Consider the following 23882-nt stretch of genomic DNA (forward strand, 5'->3'; position numbering starts at 1 on the left):
TGCTGTGTTTCAGTATAGATTTCATTCATTTTTTTAAAAACTAAATCAAGCAGATTTGATTCGTCATAAACATTGATTCAGAAAGTATTTCTAGGGTTTCAGTTGTGCTTCGCGAAGTTTCGCTTCAAACTGAATCTTCGGTTGTACTGCTTAGCTGGCATTTCACCGGAATTTTGAATAATTTCACTGAATTCTCCTGAATCTGACACGTGGAATCTCTGAAGTTTTTGCTGAAATATTGCAGTGTTTCAGTACAGATTTCATTCATTTTTTTAACCAAGTCAAGCAGATTTGATTCATCGTAAACATTGATTCAGAAAAATATGCTCTGTTGGTATTTCTAGGGTTTCAGTGTAATCATTTGTAAAGTTTCACTTCAAACTCAATCATCTATACTGGTATGATTCTTTACATTGTTTGTTCTACGTTAAGCTCTGGTTAATTACGTATTTGTTGATGTAAATAGGAGTATTTTCGACTTAATCAATGGCGTCGATTCGAAGAACATTGTCACCGAATAATAGCGAACGGCATTTTCAGAATGGAAATCAATATTCAGTTCAATCGCCATCTCATAAGCAGCTCATTATTAACGGCAAAAGCTCATCGTTACTATATTCGCGAAAAAATTACATATCTAGTAGGAAGAAGTTGTTCTATAGGTGTTTGATATTTTTTGTGTTAGGGTTTGTATTAGGTATGGCACCATTTGGTGGTAATTTTGATGATGATGTGAGAAGCCGTGATTTTTCGTTTAATGTTAAGAAGGAGGAGATGAAAGATGTGGTAATACCGAGACCTGAGAACAGTGTTGTGGTTAACTCGGTTAAATTACCTGAAGTGAAGGTGGTGAAGTTTGATTATGTTGTACCGAGGAAATTGTTGATTGTGGTGACACCGACTTATAATAGGGCGCTTCAAGGGTATTATCTTAATAGATTGAGTGAGGTGTTGAAGCTCGTGAAATCGCCTTTGTTGTGGATTGTGGTTGAGATGAATGCGGCGTCTGTAGAGACTGCGGATATTTTGAGGAAGACGGGAGTTATGTATCGGCATTTGGTGTGTTCTAAGAATATGACGGATATAAAAGACCGTGGGGTGCATCAGAGGAATGTTGCGTTGGAGCATATTGAACGTCATAGGCTTGATGGAATTGTTTACTTTGCAGATGATGATAATATCTACTCGCTTGAGTTGTTTGAGAGCATTAGATCGATCAAGTAAGTTGAATTTCATCATTCTTGTTTACATGACTTTGTCTTTGTTTTATCCTGTTGTGAACGTTGTTTAGGATGATGTCATGTCATGTGCTTTATGTAGATATTCAAGTAGATAAATAGGTGCATAGTCTGGAGCTAACAAATTCTTTTTCCTGATATCCTTCTCTGTTTATCACTCTTCATAGCTTCTAAAAAGGACAGTTGTAGATTCGACCATTGGTTGTGTGATTTTTGGACTTCAAATATTATCTCAATCCTTCTTCAAGATGGCAGTCCTTAGATTAGAAGCTGAGAAAATGACCACCTTGTTAGTGAATAATGGAATCCCCTTCTTCTGGTAAAATATAGATTGTGTGCATTTTGATTAGTGGACAAAAAGAATTATGCGCTTTGGATGATTGACTTTTAGAAGAGCTTCAACTCTATCATGCCCACCAGATGCAACATGTTCATCATTAGTGGGGTTATGTGCTTGTTCGTTCTTAATTGATGTCAAAGAAAAAGCTTGGATTGACAGAGATGTACTTCAAGCACTTGGTTGGACAGATGTGCTTCAACCTTTTTTAGTAGAGTTCCTTCAATTCAAATAAGAGAACAGAGAAGGAAGTTAGATAAAGAAGTAACTAGCACTGGACTTCTTCCACCCGTTCTTTTGTAGATGCTAAGGGCAGTGATTTACCTTTGCAAAATCACCCCTTCCAACTTAAGATTGCTTGCTCGATCCCTAATGTTGATACATTGATTTCACTTCTCATCCACTTCTTTTGTCATTCACTTTTTTCATAGAAAATCCTTGTGATGCCTTCATCTACTTTATCTTCTTTTCAAGGGGTCTAAAAGAAACAGCTAATCTTCCCATCTTTATTCTGAGAGTCCAAATACTTTCCTTATTAATAATTTTCCACTTTTTTCTTGTTATTTTGAAATATAAATGTCATACTACATTTTATTATCATAATTAGTATGGCATGCTTGCTATCATAGTCAACAATCGGAACCCTTATAAAAAATATACTGTATTTATAATTGTAAGAGTCCTCGTTTATAGCCATAGGTTCCCATAACTTCCAGTAAAAGCAGTTTGCAAAGGAGGATTAAGGAAGCTAAATCTCAACCTAGAGAGGTGCAAATAATATGCCAGAGACAAGAGCTTCCCTGCTATAACTGAATGAGTAATATTTGAAATAAGAGATGGTTTCTACAATGTAATACTATCTATACATAGCTAGTCTAAGCCCGACCCATATCCTAGAAAACTAGAACTCATATTCTAAGTAGTTATTGAAAAAGAAATGACTAGATTCTAAAATCCTGAACCAACTATAGGTCTAGGAATTAAATCCATAATACAATTTAAGCTCAAATAACAACATAGACTAGACAAGTCAGTACTGATTAAAAAGCACACTAGACAAGTCAGTAACTACTCCTGATGCTCCTGGGAAATAGTATATTCATGTCGAACATGGGTCAGGAATGTTAACGCTAGGCTGTTGTCTTCTTCACTGAAAGAGGCAATGCATTTTTTTGGAATGCTACTCGATTCGAGAATAAAGCTCAGTACGTGATTTTGTGCCCCCAAAAGCAGAAGTTGCGTGTCTTTGCCCACTCCCTATTCAAGATAGAAGTTATTTAGTAATTGCAGCATTCTGATTCTTCTCTATTCTTCCTGCATCAGCTCCTCCATGTTGAAAATTCTTGGATCTCATGATAGTTCTTATTTAAACTCTTCATACATGCTCAGATCCAATTTCTGGAGTTCTACCTCTGAGATCCAAGTATTTTCTGGTTGCTTTGTTTGCATAATGAGGAAAAGATGATAGAACTTTCTGCTTCAAGAACTTACTTCTTTCAAATTCAATACTCTTGAGCCTTGTCCCTAAAGTTCTAGGTTATGCTCATCCCATACTGATCTTGCAGCTGTTCTCAGATATTACAACAACAACATACCCAGTGAAATCCCACAATGTAGGGAGCTGTTCTCAGATATTATTGGATTAAATTCATTCAATTGGTAATTTAAAGATTGGACTATTTTTCAGACCTTTAGGCAAATTCCTGGGCATTAGCATTTGATATGATCTTCTTTAATGCTTTAACATGGACCAATTTTCTTCGACCTAAAAGTTGTGATAAGATTCCTTAGGAAATCTTACCTTCTATTAGTAAGTCGAAAACTTGGTCACTCTGTTGCATCCTCATTTTACACAATTTCAGCCTTGAGCAAACTTAAACTCCATTCTTTGTGTGATCACCTACCATGTAATAAAGTAGGTTACAAATACTTCCGCCCAACAACTTCCTTTTGGCCATCAGGAACTGTGTTAGAAATAGATCAGTTTAATTCCCAACTTTTCCCACAATGTAACCCAAGAATGACTCTTAAATGGTAAACATGTCCCCTCTATTTAAAAACAATCTCACAGGTGGCTGTAATTCTTGCCGGAAAGCTCATGAAATTCTTCCAACGACATAATTTTTGGAGGATAAGATGGTTGGTTCTCTGCCACAATTGACAAGTCTAACGAGCAGCAAATTGAGGTTTCCAAATTTTATTGCTTCCTCAAATCCTTGTTTGAAGACAATTCAATTAATCTTCTTAGACTTTTGAATATTTGTGTATTCCTCTCCCATAAGATGCAAAGTTAATGATCATTACTGTGTTCCCCCCAGAACGCCACCTCCAATCCTTGGATCCTTCTAACTTCAGTGCTGTCATTATCCGAAGAAAATATAAGCTTTCTGCTTGCACTGGCAGCAATCCATGACATTAGCAAAATAAATAAAATCTAATATACTGTAGCTTGAGCAGTGACAGGTTGAACAGTAATTCTTGTGCCCCTGTTCTTTCATTACTTTTGCTGAAATATGTTCGATAAACCTTGGAGAATTTCCTCAGCAATGGCCAACAGATTCTTTTTGTCCATGATTTAGTCATATTCTATTCCTTCTTCGCGTCCCTTCGGGGACATCTGATAAAATAAAAAATAAAAAATAAACACTATTCCTTCTTCGTGAGGACCAGCGAGTGCTGCTGGAAAGGTATAATAAAAACCAATGCAACATAAGATATCTTTATTGTATTTTGAATCGACAGTGTAGCATTTACTCGAATAGAATCATCTAACAGGCTTGCTGGAAGGATTGAGCTTTTGCAGTGACAGATTACCATGCTTAGAGTTCTGCATGAATTCAGATTCTTCCTGAGTGTTGAAGTAACTAATTTATTTGTTTGTTCCCAGATCCTGGACACTTCCCTTGAACAAAGTAGACTCATCCTAGACTCTTCCATGCTATTTAAATTTGTTGTGGAAAGATGCTACAGCACTTTTTTTTATACTAAAGTAAGCACAATTATTCAATAAAATAAACTTATATCCACTTCTGGACACACTTCTGGTGAAGTACCAGTGAAGCTCGCACTTATCTATGAAGCATGGTGAAGTAAAATGGTTGAACTAGGACATGAGTAACTTTCTATGTCATTGTTGGTATGAGAGGTATTATGTGTGTCGTTTCCTGTGATTATGACTGTTTTTAGATGCTAGAAGTTGAAGGAGAGCATAATTATTTTTGCAGGTTTGACGTCATTGTTGGAACATTCTCTTTTTTGTCTTTTCTTTTCTAATCTGCTTCTATTTTCTTGTGATCTCCTCTTTATAGTCGTTTTGGCACCTGGCCTGTTGCTATGCTGGCACAAAGCAAAAGCAAAGCAGTACTGGAGGGTCCTGTGTGCAATGGAAGTCAAGTTATTGGGTGGCACACTAATGAGAAGAGTAAGCAACTTAGAAGATTTCATGTCGATATGTCTGGCTTTGCCTTCAATAGCACTATATTATGGGATCCAAAGAAATGGCATCGACCAACTTCGGATCCCATTCGACAGTTGGACAAGGTGAAGGAGGGTTTCCAAGTACGCATCATATTCCTCCTCCTTTTAAATCCTTGATTTCTTACTTTGGGGATAGAGGTTTGTGTGAACAGGTTGAAGTTGGCAATGTACTCACAGTGATTACTTGCAGGAGACCACTTTCATAGAACAAATTGTTGAAGACGAAAGCCAAATGGAGGCTATCCCTCCTGGTTGCTCAAGGGTATTGAATTGGCACCTTCATCTGGAAGCTCGTGGACTTGTCTATCCAAGAGGCTGGCTGCTTCAAAAGAACCTTGATGCCGTTTTCTCTACCACATGAGGACACAAGCAAGGTGCAAAGTCTCTAACTGGTGTCCATGAAGGAGGTCAGTGCATCTAAACCTACAACTTCCCTTGTCTTGTAAAGAAAGAGCCAAACGCAAAACGAGTAGGGATTGGTGGGGTGAGGAATAGCTTCTCTTAATTAACATCACCAAAATTTTAGTCCCAGAATGAAAAGGTTCATTCTCCCTGCTCCCTCTTTGGAACATATTTGTTTATGTTTAATCACTTGTGCATTTCCTAGGACACCGAACAATATCCACTGTAGCATTTCATATCATGGTGGTTAAGGCACTCTGTATCTCATACCAAAGCCTTTTTGTTGCTAAAATTCAGAGAGCTTTTTGGAATTATTGTTGTTTCTGCGATTGTGTGTCCATATTTAGTTTGACTGACCAAAGAAAAAAAGAAAGCGCCTCAGCTGCAATTCTGTTTGACAGGCCAGTGCTATAATCCCAATAGGAAGCTATCATTTTCAAGCTGATCTGGGAATTACTTGAGTGCCAAAGTCGAAGCAGCAATGCATGCCTTGAAAGACAGGATAGCTATAAAGAAAAGAGTAATTGATTTTCTTTTTTATTTTCTCAAAAATATTCTTTGACCACATCAAAAGTCCTTGTGTTGTGGAGTTTTGGAGTTTTGCTACTTTTTCCAAGGTGAGGGGTGTGGTGTCTTCAATTTCCATTGCAAGATTGGATGCCACTGCTGTCACTAAAGGCGGAATGCGTGCGTGCTGTAGAGTTGAATGGCTGTGGATTATCATCCTGGGAAGCAGGAAGCAAGTGACGCTCAGTTCAAATTGTAATCTTTTACAATTCTGATTCTGACAGAACAGTTATTATACATGACCTGCATTTTTTTTCCCTTGATGTGCAAAGGTTCTCATTGCATAAAGTTTTTGCAAATTAAATTTGAGCCATTGAATTTTACTTATACAGGTTTGTACTTTGTACGTGAAATTCACTTCTACCAACTTCAATTTTTCTTTGGAGTCGACTGTTGAAACACAAGCCTTTGTTTGAGACGATATCCTAGGTGAATTTGTAAAATAAAAGAGACCTGGCCCATCCCTGACGTTTGAAATGTCCAATAGTACCTTAGGAATAGTGAAGTTGTTAGGGCTTTTCAACATATCACAAGCTGTTGCCGCTCTCCCTAATTTACTTAGCGCAAACGACCCTGATTTGTCTATGCTGTATTCTACATACTGTCGTTTACAGCCGTCACAAATTCAAGTAAATGGTCAATGACGAAAGAGGCTTTGCTCTACCTTAGCTGAATTGTAAATACAGGATTTTCAGAGGCAGAGAGCATCTAACTCAACTGATTTTGCATTGAATAAAACTAATCACCGAGCAAAATTTTGCGGCATAATATAGATGTAACTTATGACAGGCCGGCAGTGTGTAGAGGAACGTTCAAATGAAATAAATAGATAAAAAGACACATTTTAAACCGTTGATAAAGGCACTATGGACAAGTTTACTGAAACTTTAAACTATCTCCTTCTGAACTCGAGACTGTTTTTGAGAATTCACTTTGGACTATTCACCTGACGAGAGAAGTGTAAGAAACCCAAGACAGTCGAAAAGATTCTCACTTGGCAAGACGAGTACAAGAGCTACGGTCGTATTTCCAATCGAAAATAGATGTGAGCTATTAAGTTACTGAAATTGTTGGAGGTGAGTCTTTATCGAGGAACAGATATTGATCGATGCTGCTAACATAATTTTTTTTATCCTATTTCACTATATTAGTACTCTAAATCTCCAAAGTAAGCCTGTTTCAAGTAAATAAATATTCTATATGCTACGCTAGACCTATTTATAGGCACCAATGGAATAATTCAGCAATGTATATGTTCAAATTCCATGAACATAATCAAATTGAGAAACTTAATAAACTAACAATTGTAACTTCCTAAAATAAAACAAATAGCAAAAATAGAACTCCAAGACTTTCGTGAAGTTTCAATTCCTACAAATGAAACTCTAGAATATTGTCCAGAAAAACAGAGAATATGAAGCTAATAAGGGCAGGTAGGTTTCTGCGACTGAAAACTTACTACTTTCCAGTTACATTTCTAACACTGGTTTAATCACTGATCCTAGAACTGGCTACCGGATATAAATTTTACAGCTCAATAACTTAATCATCGGTCAATTTGCCTTTAAAAAAAGTTCCACATCAGCCACCCATTCACCAATAAACTCTTGTTTTCTTCTTTTAATCTTTTCCTCAGAGAGCTTCTCTGAAGAAACTAGAAAGTGGCATCCTTTAATTTTTCTTTATCCTTTTTCCTTAAGCGAACCCATTTACTTGAACCAAAAGCGAGGCAAGTGGGTAGGGGGAGGGGGAAGTGGGTTGGGGCTATAAAACTATAGTACAATTACACACTTCCGGCTCGCCTCCCTCATACAAAAGGCTAAAAAGAACCTGACCTACCAGCTATGCTACTACATAAAGCCAGACACCTCAACAGATGCCTGCAGGCAGACATTTAAAGCAACAAATTAATGAATGACAAATGGATAGCTGATAAGAGACCGCGAGGGAAATTGACATCTTATGATACATTTTCCAAAGGGAGATTTCTCCTCATAATCTTTTGGGCACTGCCATCCCATGAGCCATCTTGTTGCCAGCAGATTGTGCCCGACTTCTAAGGGGCGCAGATCCTAGCCACAATGTACGCAGACCCTGGAGAATCATAGCACATTGTTGTAATGAGGGGCTGCAGTAGTAATGGTGCCTAGGTGTATTCCACTGATTCTTTCCTCAGCTTTAAGAAGTTGCACTATCACGTTAATGTTGTTCCATGAACGGAAGCACCCGTCTCTGAGGCACGCACAGTAGATGAGAGATGTGATTGCTGCAAGCTTGGTTCATTAAAAAGACCAAGTTGTACCAAGGTTGATCTGCAACAATGCCAAACCACTCAAGTGACCACAAAGACTAGTTGATTTATAAAAATCATGATTTCTTTTTTCGGATAAGTAAATCACGAGGAAACTTTTTGAGCATATTAAACAGTGTATGTGACATAGATTGGTGACAACTTATGCAATTAGCTCTTCTTTTAGGTTCACATAAAGACGCAATCTGAATTTCTACCTTGGTGTATTTAATAACTGAAACATAGACTAATATGTCTCAAACAATAGACGCAGCGCATGTGCCGTGAAGAACTTAACTTAAACCAATTGAAGTGGTTGACATAATGCAGAGAAAGAAGATGTTAACAAGGGGGCACATAAACGTAACTGTTGATCAGATATAAAATATACCTAGGAAGTGAAGTTTTAACATTTGGCTGATTTGCGAAGGCAACCAATGGACTTCGAAGACTAGCATATTTGTTTAGAGCACTCTCAAGCTGTGGTGGTGGCAACTGCAAGCAAGATGCAAGCATTTTAAGACAAAAGACAGCAACAAAGTTAATGAGCCTCCATGCACAATATATAAAATAAAATATAAATTACCAAATAATACCTGTAGTAGTACAGGAAAGGAATGTGGTTGCGTTTGTGAGACACATTTTAGGAATCCAACCCACAACTTTGGCATCCTCCATACCTGCATCAACATGTGATGGGATGACCACTCACTTGTAGACCAATAATGATAGTTCATGATTAGGGAGGGAATCTAAGCGTAGATACCTGTCTAATCACGAGTTTAGAGAGTATCTCCATCACAAAATCAACCTAGACATCAAAAAAAGATAATGTCAAATTGACTGAATTCCTTCCACATCAAACAAAATATATGCTCAGTAAGAAGCGCTGTCAAAGAAATATCCATGAGCAATTAGCATCATACTGTTGTCGACTTTAAAATTCTAATTCTACCCAGCTGCATCAACATCTAGATGAAATGCTTCTGCAGTACTATTACAATATAAGACCTAGTTCATAAACATCCAGGAATCCAACGCCCCAACCACCAAAAGGAAAGAAGGAAAGAGAAGGGACGGATTACATATCTTGGATTATAGTTTTCAAAACCCAAGACCAATAAATCACATACATAAGGTGTAGAGGTGTGTGACCATCTCATCTAAAAGCTTGAGTTGTTCAAGAGAACACGCTTTTATTCACTTAATTATGTCTTCAACATTGCCCCTTCACGTGTAATATGGTAGGCCGAAACTAAGACTTAACTTATGTGTATATGCATGTAAACATTATTGAACAGGAGAAAAGAGAAGTAGCCAATTTGGACATGCACTTACAAAAGAAACAAAACATTATTCCAGAAAGCAAAGAGGAATATAGCACATCAAAGAGAAGTTACGCATATTATTGAGTTTCTTTCAAGGTGGCAACATAATCTTTGCCACTAAAACAAAATAATCAGCAGTACCATGTTCTTTTAACATAATCTTCACTGCTTGTCATCTGAAATAGTGAATGCGCAAGGAAAGCAGATCAAGTGACATAAATGTTGATATTTCTGCCGCCAGATGAGAAACTCCTCTTACCCTTTCTGCTTTTACTATTCTCCTAGGAAGCATTCTCATGATCAGTGGATTCTCCTTCCTATACTGGGCGCCTTGGATATATGCCAAAGAATTTAATCTAATAAATTATATCTATAACCATCAAGACAAATGGACATGAAGATTCCGCAAATAAACTATGCAAATGCAATCTCCTATATCCATCTATTAAGAGATAGCTATTCTATATCCCTCAAGAATGTCTTTCTTCATGTTGATCTCTTGGATGAGGTGTATATAGAGCAATTGCAGGGTTTCATTGGTGAAATTTATGACAGTTGCACAGATCTCTAAAGATTTAAAACATTCTCCTCAAGCATGGATTAGCAAAAGCATAGTAATAGAATAGCTTGGCATCATTCGTAGCTAAGCAGATCCCTCTTCATACTGATACTCAGCTTTATATCTTTCTGTTTATTTGGTAGTATACGTTGATTTTAGCAAAAGCGTAGTAACAGACTGTTGATTTACCAGAGTAGGGAAGGCGTCAATGGCCTGAATCACTGTCCTCATGAATAGCATCGGGAGAGGAGTCTGATCTACCTGATTAAATGAATATTGCAGAGATTAGAAAATTATCCATACAGTCTCTATCTATGTATTTGCAGATTTTCCATACCATCTGTCTCAAGGCTTTCGCCAGGACCTGCTGCGTGAAAACAGTCCGCTGCTCAAAACAAGCTGAGCAAGCATCTGTTATCTGAAAGATAATAGCATCAAAGTATCACAAAATCAGTATGTAATTCTGCCAAGGCATTTTTACTATATCCTGAATCTGTAAGGAACAGGGAGAAAAACAGAATTCAACACGAAACAAGGAATCACGCAATTGAGGAAATACACGGCAAAGCACCTGAGGGCAAGCTATCAATGGATTTTCTAGTTCTACATGCTGCAATAAGTTTACATGCAACAACCATCAAACCAAAGACAAACTTTTAAGATTGGAAGATTGCATACCTTTTTTAGTGGAAGGCCATCTCTCTCGGGATTTATATCATGTATTGCAACCAATACTTCTGCTGGGGTCAGTGCTGGACCAGAGTGGGCGGAACCCTGCCATGAATTAAGTAAAGGACCTTTTGTTTTTTGTCTATCTCCGGAACAAATGAAAAACGCGTTCCAGATTACAATAGGTAATATGGAATTCTTTACTAGCAATGGCATCGGGTGATGAATTTTTGCCATCTGATTATTAAACAATAATGGTGCTTGTGGACTTTGATTAAAGAACCACAAAATAATTTACCCAAGAAAAAAAAAACTCGCATAATGTAATTTGAATGAGCACGACATTCAGAAGAAAGAGCTGAACACGGCAATGAATAAGAAGAGTATCATGGTTAAATAGAATGAGCATAAAAGTCATTCACCCAGAAATCAGAATGTACCTAAAAACTACAGAAAAGTAAAACATCTATTGAAAGTAAAATTCCATCAAACCTGTAATATCCGAGCCAGGGCTATCTGAAACTTGTCCAGTGGGAGAGCAACTAGCCTTGGGAAAATAGGTAGAACCTAATACAAAAAATAAAAGAATCATCAAAAGCTAGTCTTCCCGAATTAAGTGCTGTAGTAAGGATAACAAGTATTTCAATATCTCATCAGGAGGAATCCAAACATTAAATTTAAAATACTTTTTTAAGAAAGGGAAAGTATAGCTTTGCTCACAAATAGAATGTTTATTTAAGAAAGGATCATTTACAACCTAGACATCAACAAAGCCCTAAGGCTTGCCAAATTAACCAGACAACGATCTTTATCAGGAAAATCCTAGACATAGACAGGAACTTCCTCTGAGCCAGCTAAGTTAAATGACATAGTGTGATATATTATAGTCCAGTTAAAAGGATAACAAACGGAGAACCAAAGGAAGAGAGATGGCATGCAGGGTTAGTGAGATGGAGATATATCACATATCATTATTTGGTCACAGGGAAAAAAGGACTGAAAATGTGTGTACAAAAAAAAAAAATCTGAAGAATACCTCACTCTTCGAATATGAGGAAAGCACTGGAATAAGAACACTAGCATCCTGCAGAACAATTTAGGGATCACTGGTGGAACTGCAGAGTTTCTGATTGAGAGCTATCAAGGAAAAACAGAAAACAAAAAGGAAGAAGCTAAACCTTCAGTTTAGTTTCATATAACCGCTTGACAACTGCAACTAGGTCAGGCGGAGGAGTTGTCCCTTCAGAGAGAATTTGAAGCACCTTGCAGTGAACAAAAGAATGTCACCATGATAAAGAAGAGAGTTAAAGATGAAAAGCAATATTTAAAACGTGAGGCTTAGGAACCTACCTGTGTCAAAAGATTCTCACAGCCTTGAGGTGGATCAGATATTATCTGAAGCAGTTCAGTACATGAAGAGCCTATAGCCCTAATAAGAACAGGCATATGACGGTGAACAGCCTGTACCAGGTCAAAAATTTATAAAAGGAATGTCAACCAAACTGAAATGCGTAGAACAAGAAGAGTAATACAAGCAGTTCAGTACAAGTTAATGAGAAATTGTTAAGAGTGCTCCTGAAGAGCAATGCAGATCCTCGTTAAAGCTTATCTTGAAAATAAACTGAGTAGATCATCAAAATCCTACATATTCTTTCAAGAAAGTCGTGATTCTATCATCAAAACAAATAGTCGTACTTATTTTTTGTTTCCACCCGGTATCTGGTACCCACTTTGGGGCCCGACTAATCCATATTCGTGCTGGGAAGTCCCTCTTTGGTGGGTAAAGCACTCCCTTAAGAAAGGTGACTCCATTCCCTTGAACCCGAGACCTCTGGTTAAGGATGCAGAGGTAGTTATGTGGTGGTAATATTTTGTCTTATTACCTTGATGTTTAAGATAGTTTTCAAGTAATCCCAGCTCTATTAACGGCCAGATTAAGGGAAACTTTCTAGTCTCATGTGATTTGCTTGACCAAGAGTAGCGAGTAGGGATGGAAGGCTGGCAAAGTTTTGGGGGGACAAAAAGAGAGGGGTAGGTGGTAGAGGAAATTCACCAAGAGCGTGGAAAGGGGGAAACGATACAGAATTAAAAGACACGGCGAAACACAATGATACCGCCAGCCATTAAGGCTGTCCACCCGGAAATACGCGAAAACTAGAAGGGAAATTTTTTTTTTTAAAAAATGAACATTTGACACAGAAATTATTGCTGGCCTATTTATAGTTCTATCAGGGTGAATGATTAGTTCACCTCTCAAAAATCACCATTAAGTCGGCTATTAGTATTGTAAAAGATGGGCACAATAAGAAACAGACCTGCTTAACTGCCCTAGGAGAACGTGCATAGGTATCAAATACAAGGTGGAGAAGACCGAATTTCTGCAAGAAAAGTTACCCAGTCAGCATCATCACAAGTGCACGTTCAACAGATAGGTTTGTACTTATCAAATTGTCCAAACCTTGGTGCATAGAGCAAAAAATAATGAGATAAGCCGCTGTGCTTGAGCTAAAGACAACTCTGAATCACTTTGAGAATCAGATGCTGCACACTTAGAATCATTTTCAAGGAATCCTGACTCTGAGATCTGAGAACCACTCACTGAGGCTTCCTGATTTCCTGTCTGATAATCATGCTTTTCTTAGATTAATATTCATATGAAGAAAAAAAAAAGATATTTTTCTTAGTTTAAGAAGAATTTAGCAACATAGAGAGGAGAAACGGTACAGAAAGAACAGTTTAAACAAAAAAATTCAGAAGGTAAGTGCTCCTCAATTTATTGAAGTCCAGAAAAACAAATTTCTCTTTCTTCAATCCATATATTGGACTTCACTGACCAAGTTAGTCTTACAGCAACATAAAAGCTAATTTATCATTTCAGGATTTTGATACACATCTAAAACATCCAAGATTTTAAAATTATCTCTGGATAGAGTCAAGGTGAACGAGTTCCACTCTAAAAGATACTGCCTCTGTCCAAATTTATGTGGCACCGTTTGACCAGGCGTAAAGTTTAAGAAAAAAATGGAAGATTTTAAAATTTTGTGGTCTAAAACAAACCATAGACAGTACTGTGGCTATGAATCATTTCATTAAGTGTAAAAGGGGAAATTTGAAATTTCTAATTATAGAAAGGTGACATTCTTTTTGGGACAGACTAAAAAGGAAAGTGTGTCACATACATTGGGATGGAGGGAGTAATTCTTAACAAAATACCTTTTAAGCACGTCGCATTTTTTGTCCTATCAATGAATAATATTACTAGCTGAGATGTGTCCACGAATATATTTGGGGTTCTTAAACAAACAAGACAAACAGGATTGCCTTCCCAACACCATTTTAAGCAATTGTTAATGTTTAACTCAGAACAACACGTTAATGTGATAATCTTATTTTATCTGTGATAGCTACTGCCCCTTTGCAAACTGCTTCATCATGGCTTAGTCGCTTTCGTTATTTTCATTTCCATATCGCTTTGAATTTCTTGGCCTTATCTGACCTCTTTTTATGCTTTCTATTGAGCCGAGGGTCTTTCGGAAACAGCCGTCCTACCTTGGTAGGAGTCAGGTCTGCGTACACTCTACCCTCCCCAGACCCCACGTTGTGGGATTACACTGGGTTGTTGTTGTTGTTGTTGTTGTTGTACTGAACAACACGCATTTAACAGAACAACATTTAGAATATACATGACTCCTCATAGAGACACAGTAACCAAAAGTTCTAATGTTTTTAAGTCCCTAGCAACTACTGCTACTTCCGAATGAAATAGCTGATCTAAATAATTTGGATATAATTCTTTGCAACAGAATCACAGAATTTAGTAGACTTCCAAAACTAAGTTATCTCAAAGGTCAGGGATTATCAGTTAAACTACATAATTTGTATTTTAGCTATAAAAGAAAATATCTTAGTTATACAAGGATAAAGGTGAAACATGCAAAATAATACTCATACCTTCTTAAAATTGCATGTCTGTTTCACTTTTGGCTAGTCAAACTTCATTTATTTTTGACCCCAACCTAGCAGACAAGCTTTAAATATTCTTGCAATGTAAAAGGTCTCATCTTCTAGTACATTTATTCTGTTATCAAATTTGTTTACAGGAATCACATCCCAACTCATATTTAAATATTATTAATCAAGAAAAAAAAAAAAGTTCCAAGTCACTGCAATCTGGTCAAGCTGGCGTGAAACTAACCAAACAAGAGATTCAAACATGAACATGAGCTCCAACCACAAACAATTTCCAAAAAGGAACGACCAGAACCGTCTAAGCCAATCAGTCCTCAAGCAACAACTCCAAGATCAAACACTAAAGGAACAAATGTGCTCACGAAGACATTAAATAAAGCAAAAATCAGAGAGAATTTAAAGGCAAAACACAAAAATAAGAACACACCTCTCCTGTTCTCTGAACCAAGATTCCAGACTGGGAATATTCTGCATCTGTGACATGCTGGTGTACAGCTGACAAGAACATGTTCTTCGCAAACTGCTCAATATTATCTGAAATGTCACCAACCGCATAAAGTTTGTTCGCCACCTATCAAGATTGACAACATTTAAGAGATTCAAATACAATAATCCATAGATTAGAAACGTAGTGAATGATCACCAGCAGATGAAAACCCACAGCAGGCAACACAAAACAGTCACAAGTTTGCATACCAGGCGAATAGCTTTTGTTCTGACATCGTCCTGAGGGTGAATAGCACACTGCGTGAAAGCATGAACTCTAATGAGAACATTATAATGTCATTCTGCCAAAGGCAAGCACTACTTTTGTTTTTTACTATGCAAAATTGTAGGACAGTCAATCAAGAGTTGCGCATATTTGGTATCATGGAACTCAACAGATAACAATTCTGAACGAGTGACTTACCACACAATAAGATGTCCCTCAATTACTAAACAAAGAAATAAACATCAAAATAGATACTAAAACCCGAGATTAGAGTTGCAACTCCACCCTGCACCATTTAGGTACAGGGTCAAATCTCACGAGGGCGTTAGCTCTTCATCCTCCGTGTTCTCTCCATACATGCCCCCACACCCCAACAAAAAAAAAAAAAAATCAAGATAGATACTAAAAACCAAATGTTACAGTGTTTATTATTTTCCCTGAAGAAGATTATTCCATATTACATGAGAAATAACCACACAATCAAACAACTCAATGCAAGAAAAAGTTTGACAAATAACCTTTCAAAATAAAAACGAGCCACATTTTACAGAATGATATGTAACACACACACACACACATTAATATTAATAAAACCAAATACGCTATACGGCACAACATTATAACAAAATGTAAATTGCAGCCCATCCCATGATACTAATAAGTAATAATCCTCCATTGGCAACCCAACCTACAGGCTAGCTATGGTATCAAAGCCACCCTTTCTCCACCTACATCTGCATTTGTGCCCCAATTATCTCCTTGAAACACATTTAGGAGTCGAACCCTTGATATTGTTCTATCTCTCTATAGCTAGTGATTACTTATTTTCGTGCTGCTCCACCATCATGCTCAAAAAAAAAAAAAAAAAAAAAAATCCTTGGTGTCAAAAATCAATAGTACTGGGACCCTACTGATTAAAAGAAATCAATATTACTCGAATCTATGCTTTGCCTTGGTAAGTCTGTCTCCAACTGGTTACACACGAAATGAAATTTTGTTTGTATCCTTCAAATACACAGAGAACCTTATGAGAGAATTAAGACTTTAGTTAGATACTTGAAATCAATACTCATATTGGAGTCCATGTAACATAATTGAGAACGGGACCAGCACTTCTCCAATTGCGTAGTCTTCTTAAGGTCATAAACACGTCAAACAAGTAACTGCATAGCAGTTATTTTGCTTCGATTAAATTGCCTGCTTATTAAATCTTTCTTCCAAAATTCTAACAACTCCTAAAATGCTGCTTTAGCATGCGTCTTCTGATATTCCTTAGGCAACTAATACCTGCAACTGCGGAAATGAATAGAAAACATCATCATGGAACATTTTATTGTTATATACCTTCAAAGCGATATCCAGGCACGATTGCCGATTAGGCGGACGCCCCAAAATTAAACTCCAAACTGCACCAAGCCCCTGAGTTACACGGTCACCATCACGACCATCTTTCCCAAGATAATTTTCAGAGCATAAATCAACTAGCAGTCTCATCACAGAGTCAGGTAGATATGGAACTTCACCAAGGAGCCTACTAAATGACTTGTCGTGTGCTGGTAAAGAATCTAGCAATGATTTTGCCTACAAACAAAGAACTTACTAAAGGAACTTTTGGCACGATGTATAAGGATAATAAATGAATGTATTTACCGCACTGAGGAGAAATTTCTCATATAGAGCAGCAGCAGGTGAAATGTTTTCATCTGAATCTGATAGCTTGAGATAGTGCAAATGATAAAGTACATGCATTGCAAGCTCATGTACCTGAGGGTCAAATCAACATATTATTAGCTTGCAACTGCATTTTCCACAAAAAGTTCATTTGCAGAAACATATACAGCAGAACAAAAGCCGTAAAAAGGAATTTGTCGTTGAAAAACTATATCAGTTTACGCTCCTTTGCTGGATATGGAATCAAATCCAAGTACAAGACATTAAGAAGAGAGCCCAAACTGAGAAACAGAACAATAAAGGGGGTTCATGACAACAAGAAGCAGGAGAGGATCAAAGCTTCTGAAGAAAGACGCATGCATGAAGCTCCAGAACTGTTTACAAATTATGTACACTACATAAAAGCTGTTTCTGTTTTTGTGATATGTTTCAGTGTGTAGATATGAACTGACTTTCACCGAAAGACGAATATCTTTGTTTTAATTCTATATACAACAACTACATGACGATTTGGAAAGACTTCACTCCGAGAAGATTTTTGGATGGCAGCAAAGGCATTTAAGCCATATAAACAGGCAGAATATACCCTCCACTTAACTGAAATCATGATTCTAGAACACTTTTAAAACCAAGCTTACCAACACAAAAGGAGAAAGTAGTCATAGTTGATTGACTGCAGAACTTGAGCAATGACGCTAGCATAAGATATTCGGAGAGTAAGAGAGAAAGCAGATACCTTCTGGTGCTGGTTGTCTGAGAAAATATGCCTTTGCATAATCGCAACTACATCAGCATCAGCGTCAGCATCAGCACCAATCTGCAGGGTTAAACAAAGCAAAAGGTAAATAAATACTGTACCATCCCATTTAAATAATTTGACCTATTCATTGTATATCAGCTTATAAACAGAATTAAGCACATAAAATCGTAACGTAGATTTTTTTGATCAAATGAAGTATTTTCATACATAAACATTGCCACAACGATCGTATACAAAGGGTATACCAAAAGATCAAGAATCTACAAAATATGATTCTTTACAAACTCCACCAAATCCTCTATGAAAATAGGAATTTCTGTTTACACCAAAAGTAAATAAGAGAGCGGAGGCTACTCCTCAACTGAGAGAAACTCCTATTTAGAAAGGAGACATCAGTATTTACACTCCTAATTATACAAATATGGTTAGCCATACCAGATTGCTTGATCAACATGATGAGTTCACCTTATATCTTTCTGGCTTATGTCCTAAGGGCTCATTATTTCATTAGTACCTTGATCAGGATCACCCCTTTTCACCATAAATAACGCCTATCATTCTTTGTTATATTTCCTCACTCACTGTATCCCAAAATGAATAACATCTTTCTCTTTTGGGATATCTGCAACCATTGCTGTCAAGATGTTACTCCAGAAAATCAATGATTGCAGATTATCCCAGAAGAAAATTTGGCATGACTGCAGAACCTATAAGCAGTTCTATGAAGAAACTCTGGCGATCATTGTCAACTCAAACTTGAATTTAGGGAGATCAGCCAGAGAATTATGTGACAGACTTATTCCGTCAAGATGCAGAGGAAGTATTCCTCAAATATCTCCATTGTTCAAGCTAATATCCCAACACTACTCAAACCATGCATCAGCTTAATTCCTATACTGAACCAAAATAACTTTGACTCCATAAACAGATCTAAGTAGCATCTACCTAAATTACTTTTCAAAATGACAGATATTTTTGGTGGGTTATGTCTGACCGTGTTCGTTATCTATGTCAATATAATAATCATAATTCGACAAGCACAATACTAGAATGAGTATATCCAGGGGTAACTCATCAACGATGCATCAACTTATTTACTAATTCACTTTGAATATACAGTATTGTAGTTGTACTTAGCAAGCCCAACTGCAAGTAGAATTCAGAACAATACAGGACTACAAACAGACAATTACACAACCTGCTCTAAAAACAAAGATCCCGAATTGGATACCAATTTCAGCTACTTATCATTGTACTATCAACCATAATCCTGACCATCCCCAGTTCCAAAATGGGTTAAGTAAATTTGGAAAAGCAATTATTTGGCCAACAGATGCTCTTCCTAGATCTTACTAAGCTTCTACTGCTTAATTTGTTTATCATATGACTTGGCATGTAAGAGAAGTCATTAGGAGTTGTGCTGAAACTCTATCATATATCTGAAAGATGAATTGGTCCAACAGGTAGAAGGTGTCTTTCGCAAGTGACTTTCAACACCAAACTAAAAAGGGAAGGACAAACTATCCTGAGTTATATAGATTTCTTAAAAAAAACTCAAATGTCTTCCGATGCATGATCAGTATAAACAAATAATGTTTCAGCAAGAGGGCGCTAGAATGAAGTGGTATACCAACAGAGGTATGACACAAATGAGAGTCTCAGAGAGGAAATCTACAAGGGTGATAAAGTGGCAAACTGCGCTTTATTCAACTGAATAGCATAGCTTGTTGCCCCTCAAAAGAAATACTATATTATATTACACCAATCGAGACAAATGGGTAGATTATCACCAAGAAGTTCTCAATTATTCATCAACCAACATGTTGTAACTCAATGAAACAAAAGTAGCCCCATGATAAAACCAAAAACAAATAGTCAAAATCTAAAAGTTTGACCCCACCTGGGCAACCAACCGAGAAAGTAATGCCATTCCTGTATGCTTATTGTCTGTCTCTTTCAATTTTTTGTACGAATCAATAATCTGTTCAACAGCCAGTTTTCCCATATTTCTTTGCTGCTCATGAGTCAGCTCAATGAATGGTGGAAGTGCAGGCAAGTCCTCACATGCATCTTCAGGGGTTGCAGCAGTTGAAATGGGGGGCGAAAGTTGATCTGTTTCTAACGAAGTAGAGTAAAGTTCATTTGTCACTCCAACTTCAGATGGAATTTCTGGCACCAATTCCTGTTCTACTTTGCCAGGAGATGATAGTGGAACGTGTGTTGCAGCATCCAACTTGCGATCAGGGATAGCTTCATTCAGGTCTTCATCATAAACTTCCTCCCTGGGGGCTGACAGACTGGCTCCTGGTCCTAGTGAACTTTCACCAGTGATAGGGTCAGTTTCCATATTGGGAAATGCCATTGGCATACATTCAGAACTTGACATCAAGGGTACTGCAATGTCAATATTAGATGAACTGGCAGGATTGATTTCAGATTGCAGCATTGCAGATTGCATAGCACTTGTATTATGTTCTGCAACAAGTGTCGGCGATACTTCAACAGCCACAGCTGTACGCCTTGGGTCAAGGCGGCGTGGATCCTGGGAAGCATCATAATGTGGAAAACAGTTTATAACTAGACTGTAGCTAGTGAGAGAATATAGAGTACAAACAGCAAAGAAAAAACTTAAAATAATTTAGTTTTTCTCACCCTTCTAGGATCGCGTTTTGAATCTAAAGGGAGACTTGCAGAAGTAGGCATTTCTGATAATGAACTGCTTGTGGCAGTTGATAAAGAGATGGGTGTCTGGGATCCAGGAACCCATGCCTGTTGGCCTAATGAGGAATCAATCGGTGCCATAATTTGGGATAGATTAATAGAATCACTTCCCCGAGCTAACGAAAAGCTTCCAAATCGTGCCAAAGGAGGGGGATTTTTAGGCAAGTGCTTCATATTGGTTATGACTATGTCAGCCAACAAATCAGGAGGAATCTTGGATACTAGAATTTCAAGAGACTTGGCACCCGTTTCTCCTTCTGCTAGCAAAGCACCAATCATGCCAATTATTTGTGCAACCGCTGGGTCCACCCCATTGACATATTCCTTCCCAGATTCATTTCTCTCAACTAGCGGAGCTGTGTGATTGTGATTATTAGGACCATAGTGAACCCTTTTTGAAGTTAAATCATAGTTATTAGATGGATCTTCATTATCTAATAGAGTTGACCTCTTCTTTGTTGGATCACCTGAAATGGGCAAGTGGTTTGATGACAGCTCATCCTGAAAAAGAAAGCAGAACGTTCTGAGAACGGTTTCTGAAAAATATATTTCACAACATGAAGTACTGATACTTTAGTTTTAGTCTTCAATAACAAATAGAGCGGACTCTGTTACTGAGTGAATTACCTTGTTCAATCTAGAATCACGTGAAGCTCGCTCATTATTTCTCATCATTTTATCGAGTTGCCTAAGAACTTGATCAGCAGCATCACCAGCATTCATTGCTCGCAACGATTTCAACAACCTTTCTCTTGACTAAATTCAAAAAACAAACACACTTAAGCAGTTGCTCAATTTTAATTAAAGATTATCAGTAATAAATCTCTGGAGTCCTAAAGTTAAAAGATATTAATAGCACTTCTCATACCGTATGGAACACAGAGATCTTTTGAAGCTATACAATTTTGTCTTGCATTACTCATCACAGTAAATCAAATCGTGTTTTAATATAGTCCTGTTATTGCGTCTTTAAACTTCAAGTAAATATGGCTCTTCAAAGTATAAGAAAGTCAAATACCCACCCTCAGCTGAAGTTTAAGGAAAAGAATATACCTTTTGATTTATAGTTCGCTACTACAAGAATTAGGAATGAGTATATGCAAGAGTAGTCAACAACAACTACGCCTTAGTCCCAAACAAGTTGGGGTCGACTATATGAATCCTCATTTCTTCATTTAAGCAAATATCATATCATCATACTAAATAAAATATAAGTGAAAGAAAAGTTCAAAATATTTTTAAAATAACAACAACAATAATAATAATAAATAGAAGTTCTCTAACAAGTCTAAAACCTATCCTTAACTAGTAGGTTTAACCTATATGAATCTTTTCTTCCATTGTGCCCTATCCTTAGCTGAGTCTGCATCGATACCCAGCATTTGCACGTCTTTTGAGACAACTTCCTTCCATGTGATTTTAGGTCTACCCCATACCCTTTTAATCCCTTCACTAAGCATAGTTTCACACCTATGGACCAACCGATGCATTTGTAGGTCGATGCAGAACATGAACAAACCATCTCAGCCTTCTCGCATTTTATGTTTAATAACCAAAAAAAATAGTTGGAAAGAAGGTTACAGTGATGGAGGCCCTGAAAAGAGACAGAAATTGGAAGACGGGGAAATGCAAAAATAAAGAACTATTAGGCTCTAATATGACATGTCAAATATACCTCCAAAATGGCAGGATGTGTACACCTCAGGAATCCTAGAAAGGCAGTCCTCAGAGAATACTGAATGCTGGCAGCATGTCCACCCTTTGTCATCTCAAAGTTTGGATCAAAATCAAGCAATGCTGAAAAAATGCAGTTATAATGGATAGGTCGCCTCCTTGCTATAACTGCCAAACTGGAAACAATAACGAGTTATCAGATACATTATAAAACAAGACAAATCAATTATACAAGTTGAAGATGAAATAAATGAAATGATTAATTATAAACACGAATTCAAATGGGGAAAGAAAATAGAAAACAGAACAACGAAACAAACTGAGATTATCAAACAAGGTAACAGCTTCACCTCAATAATCTACCACAGATGAACTAGTATTAAGACATAAAGAACTACTAAATCTACTTCAGTTGTACACCTTTTATCATAAAACCAACCAAAGCACCAGTGTGGTCTATCATAAGCAGACAGCAGGCAGAGTAACCCATAAACTACACAACAAAATTTACCAGGTTACCAACCAAAAGACACTTTTTAAGTGTTCCCAAACCCATAAATAAGCACAGATAAGTGCTTCTACTAGCCTAGTGCCCGCAAAGTGGGATAAAGTATCCCTCAGATCAGCATACATGTTCATTATTCAACTCTTTACTATCTTCAGTTTTACATCTGACAAATGTTTGATCTCAGAGAAAACAGCTTCCTTCTCTACCTGATGCCAGCTGTTGCTGTATACTAGATTTGGATGGAGAAAAATTGCAGAAGATTACCAATCAGAAAATAAAAGTAATAACTCTAGTTAAGGAAGTCCTCGAAATTGTTGAGGCAGTACTGGAAGATGGAAGTATAGGCAAAAGAGAAATTGAGACATATCTATAGCTCGGAAGTTCAGACAACAGACTTTTTAATGAATAGAAAGAATACTTTTTAACTTGGGATGCACTTGTGTAGCTGTACTCTCTTATTTTTTATCCTTCTACTATCACGCACATTTTTCTCAACCAAACACTACCTCTGAGCACTATCCATATCTATATCTTCTTGAGACAAGTAACACTCCATCAAAGAGAAGCTTTTACACAAGTTGAAGCACGAATTACTGCTGTCGACCAATTTGAAAGGCTGACAACAACATGGTTTTGCTATTTCGCATAATTTACTGTTTTTGACACATTTCAGAACTTAAGCATCAAAAGAAACAAGCAAGTAAAAGCATGAATACATGATTGATATTATGAGGAAATTTTACTGGATAATTTTTTATGTTATATCCGAAATGCTTTAGAAACCAACACTCAATAAGAGTACCGAGTTGGGGGAGAAGATGTTAAACACGACATTAAGATCTTTATATTGCGCACATCACACGAGATAAAAGTGTCCATCAAGACTCACACATTGCATGCTTATTATACCATTACACGATAAGAAACCTTAATATGCATACCTCTACAGCAAGGTCACATTATTCACTAGGAACATAAACCCATCGCTTTTTAACGGATC

General features: G+C 37.2%; 2 protein-coding genes across 4 annotated transcripts in view; one reads left to right on the top strand and one right to left on the bottom strand.

The window, feature by feature from the left end:
- The first annotated feature begins 261 nt into the window (after positions 1-261).
- On the top strand, positions 262-6304 carry LOC132033558 (probable beta-1,4-xylosyltransferase IRX9H). Of its 2 annotated transcripts, XM_059423565.1 has the most exons (4): positions 262-1220; positions 4884-5133; positions 5243-5459; positions 5660-6304. In XM_059423565.1, exons 1-3 carry the CDS (start codon positions 487-489, stop codon positions 5411-5413), a joined length of 1155 nt encoding a protein of 384 aa, XP_059279548.1. In that variant the 5' UTR covers positions 262-486; the 3' UTR covers positions 5414-5459; positions 5660-6304. The 2 variants fall into 2 exon arrangements, with proteins under 2 accessions (XP_059279548.1, XP_059279547.1); XM_059423564.1 differs by having other exon boundaries at positions 5243-6304.
- Positions 6305-7314: 1010 nt separating this feature from the next.
- LOC132033559 (uncharacterized) overlaps positions 7315-23882 on the bottom strand; it is a 29221-nt gene continuing 12653 nt past the window's right edge. For both annotated transcript variants that reach the window (XM_059423566.1, XM_059423567.1), the window contains exons 6-27: positions 22376-22550; positions 21328-21456; positions 20632-21201; positions 19880-20521; positions 17956-18036; positions 17199-17312; positions 16893-17129; positions 15533-15580; positions 15264-15407; positions 13326-13487; positions 13183-13245; positions 12218-12328; positions 12046-12129; positions 11904-11951; positions 11360-11434; positions 10877-10972; positions 10536-10616; positions 10388-10459; positions 9078-9122; positions 8908-8991; positions 8703-8806; positions 7315-8333 (exon numbers count right to left, since the gene is read on the bottom strand). In XM_059423566.1, the coding sequence (XP_059279549.1) occupies positions 8216-8333; positions 8703-8806; positions 8908-8991; positions 9078-9122; positions 10388-10459; positions 10536-10616; positions 10877-10972; positions 11360-11434; positions 11904-11951; positions 12046-12129; positions 12218-12328; positions 13183-13245; positions 13326-13487; positions 15264-15407; positions 15533-15580; positions 16893-17129; positions 17199-17312; positions 17956-18036; positions 19880-20521; positions 20632-21201; positions 21328-21456; positions 22376-22550 (3283 nt within the window). In that variant the 3' untranslated portion in view covers positions 7315-8215. The remainder of the gene's footprint in view (positions 8334-8702; positions 8807-8907; positions 8992-9077; positions 9123-10387; positions 10460-10535; positions 10617-10876; positions 10973-11359; positions 11435-11903; positions 11952-12045; positions 12130-12217; positions 12329-13182; positions 13246-13325; positions 13488-15263; positions 15408-15532; positions 15581-16892; positions 17130-17198; positions 17313-17955; positions 18037-19879; positions 20522-20631; positions 21202-21327; positions 21457-22375; positions 22551-23882) is intronic.

This window comes from Lycium ferocissimum, chromosome 10 (genome assembly GCF_029784015.1).
Source record: "Lycium ferocissimum isolate CSIRO_LF1 chromosome 10, AGI_CSIRO_Lferr_CH_V1, whole genome shotgun sequence".
NCBI lineage: Eukaryota > Viridiplantae > Streptophyta > Magnoliopsida > Solanales > Solanaceae > Lycium > Lycium ferocissimum.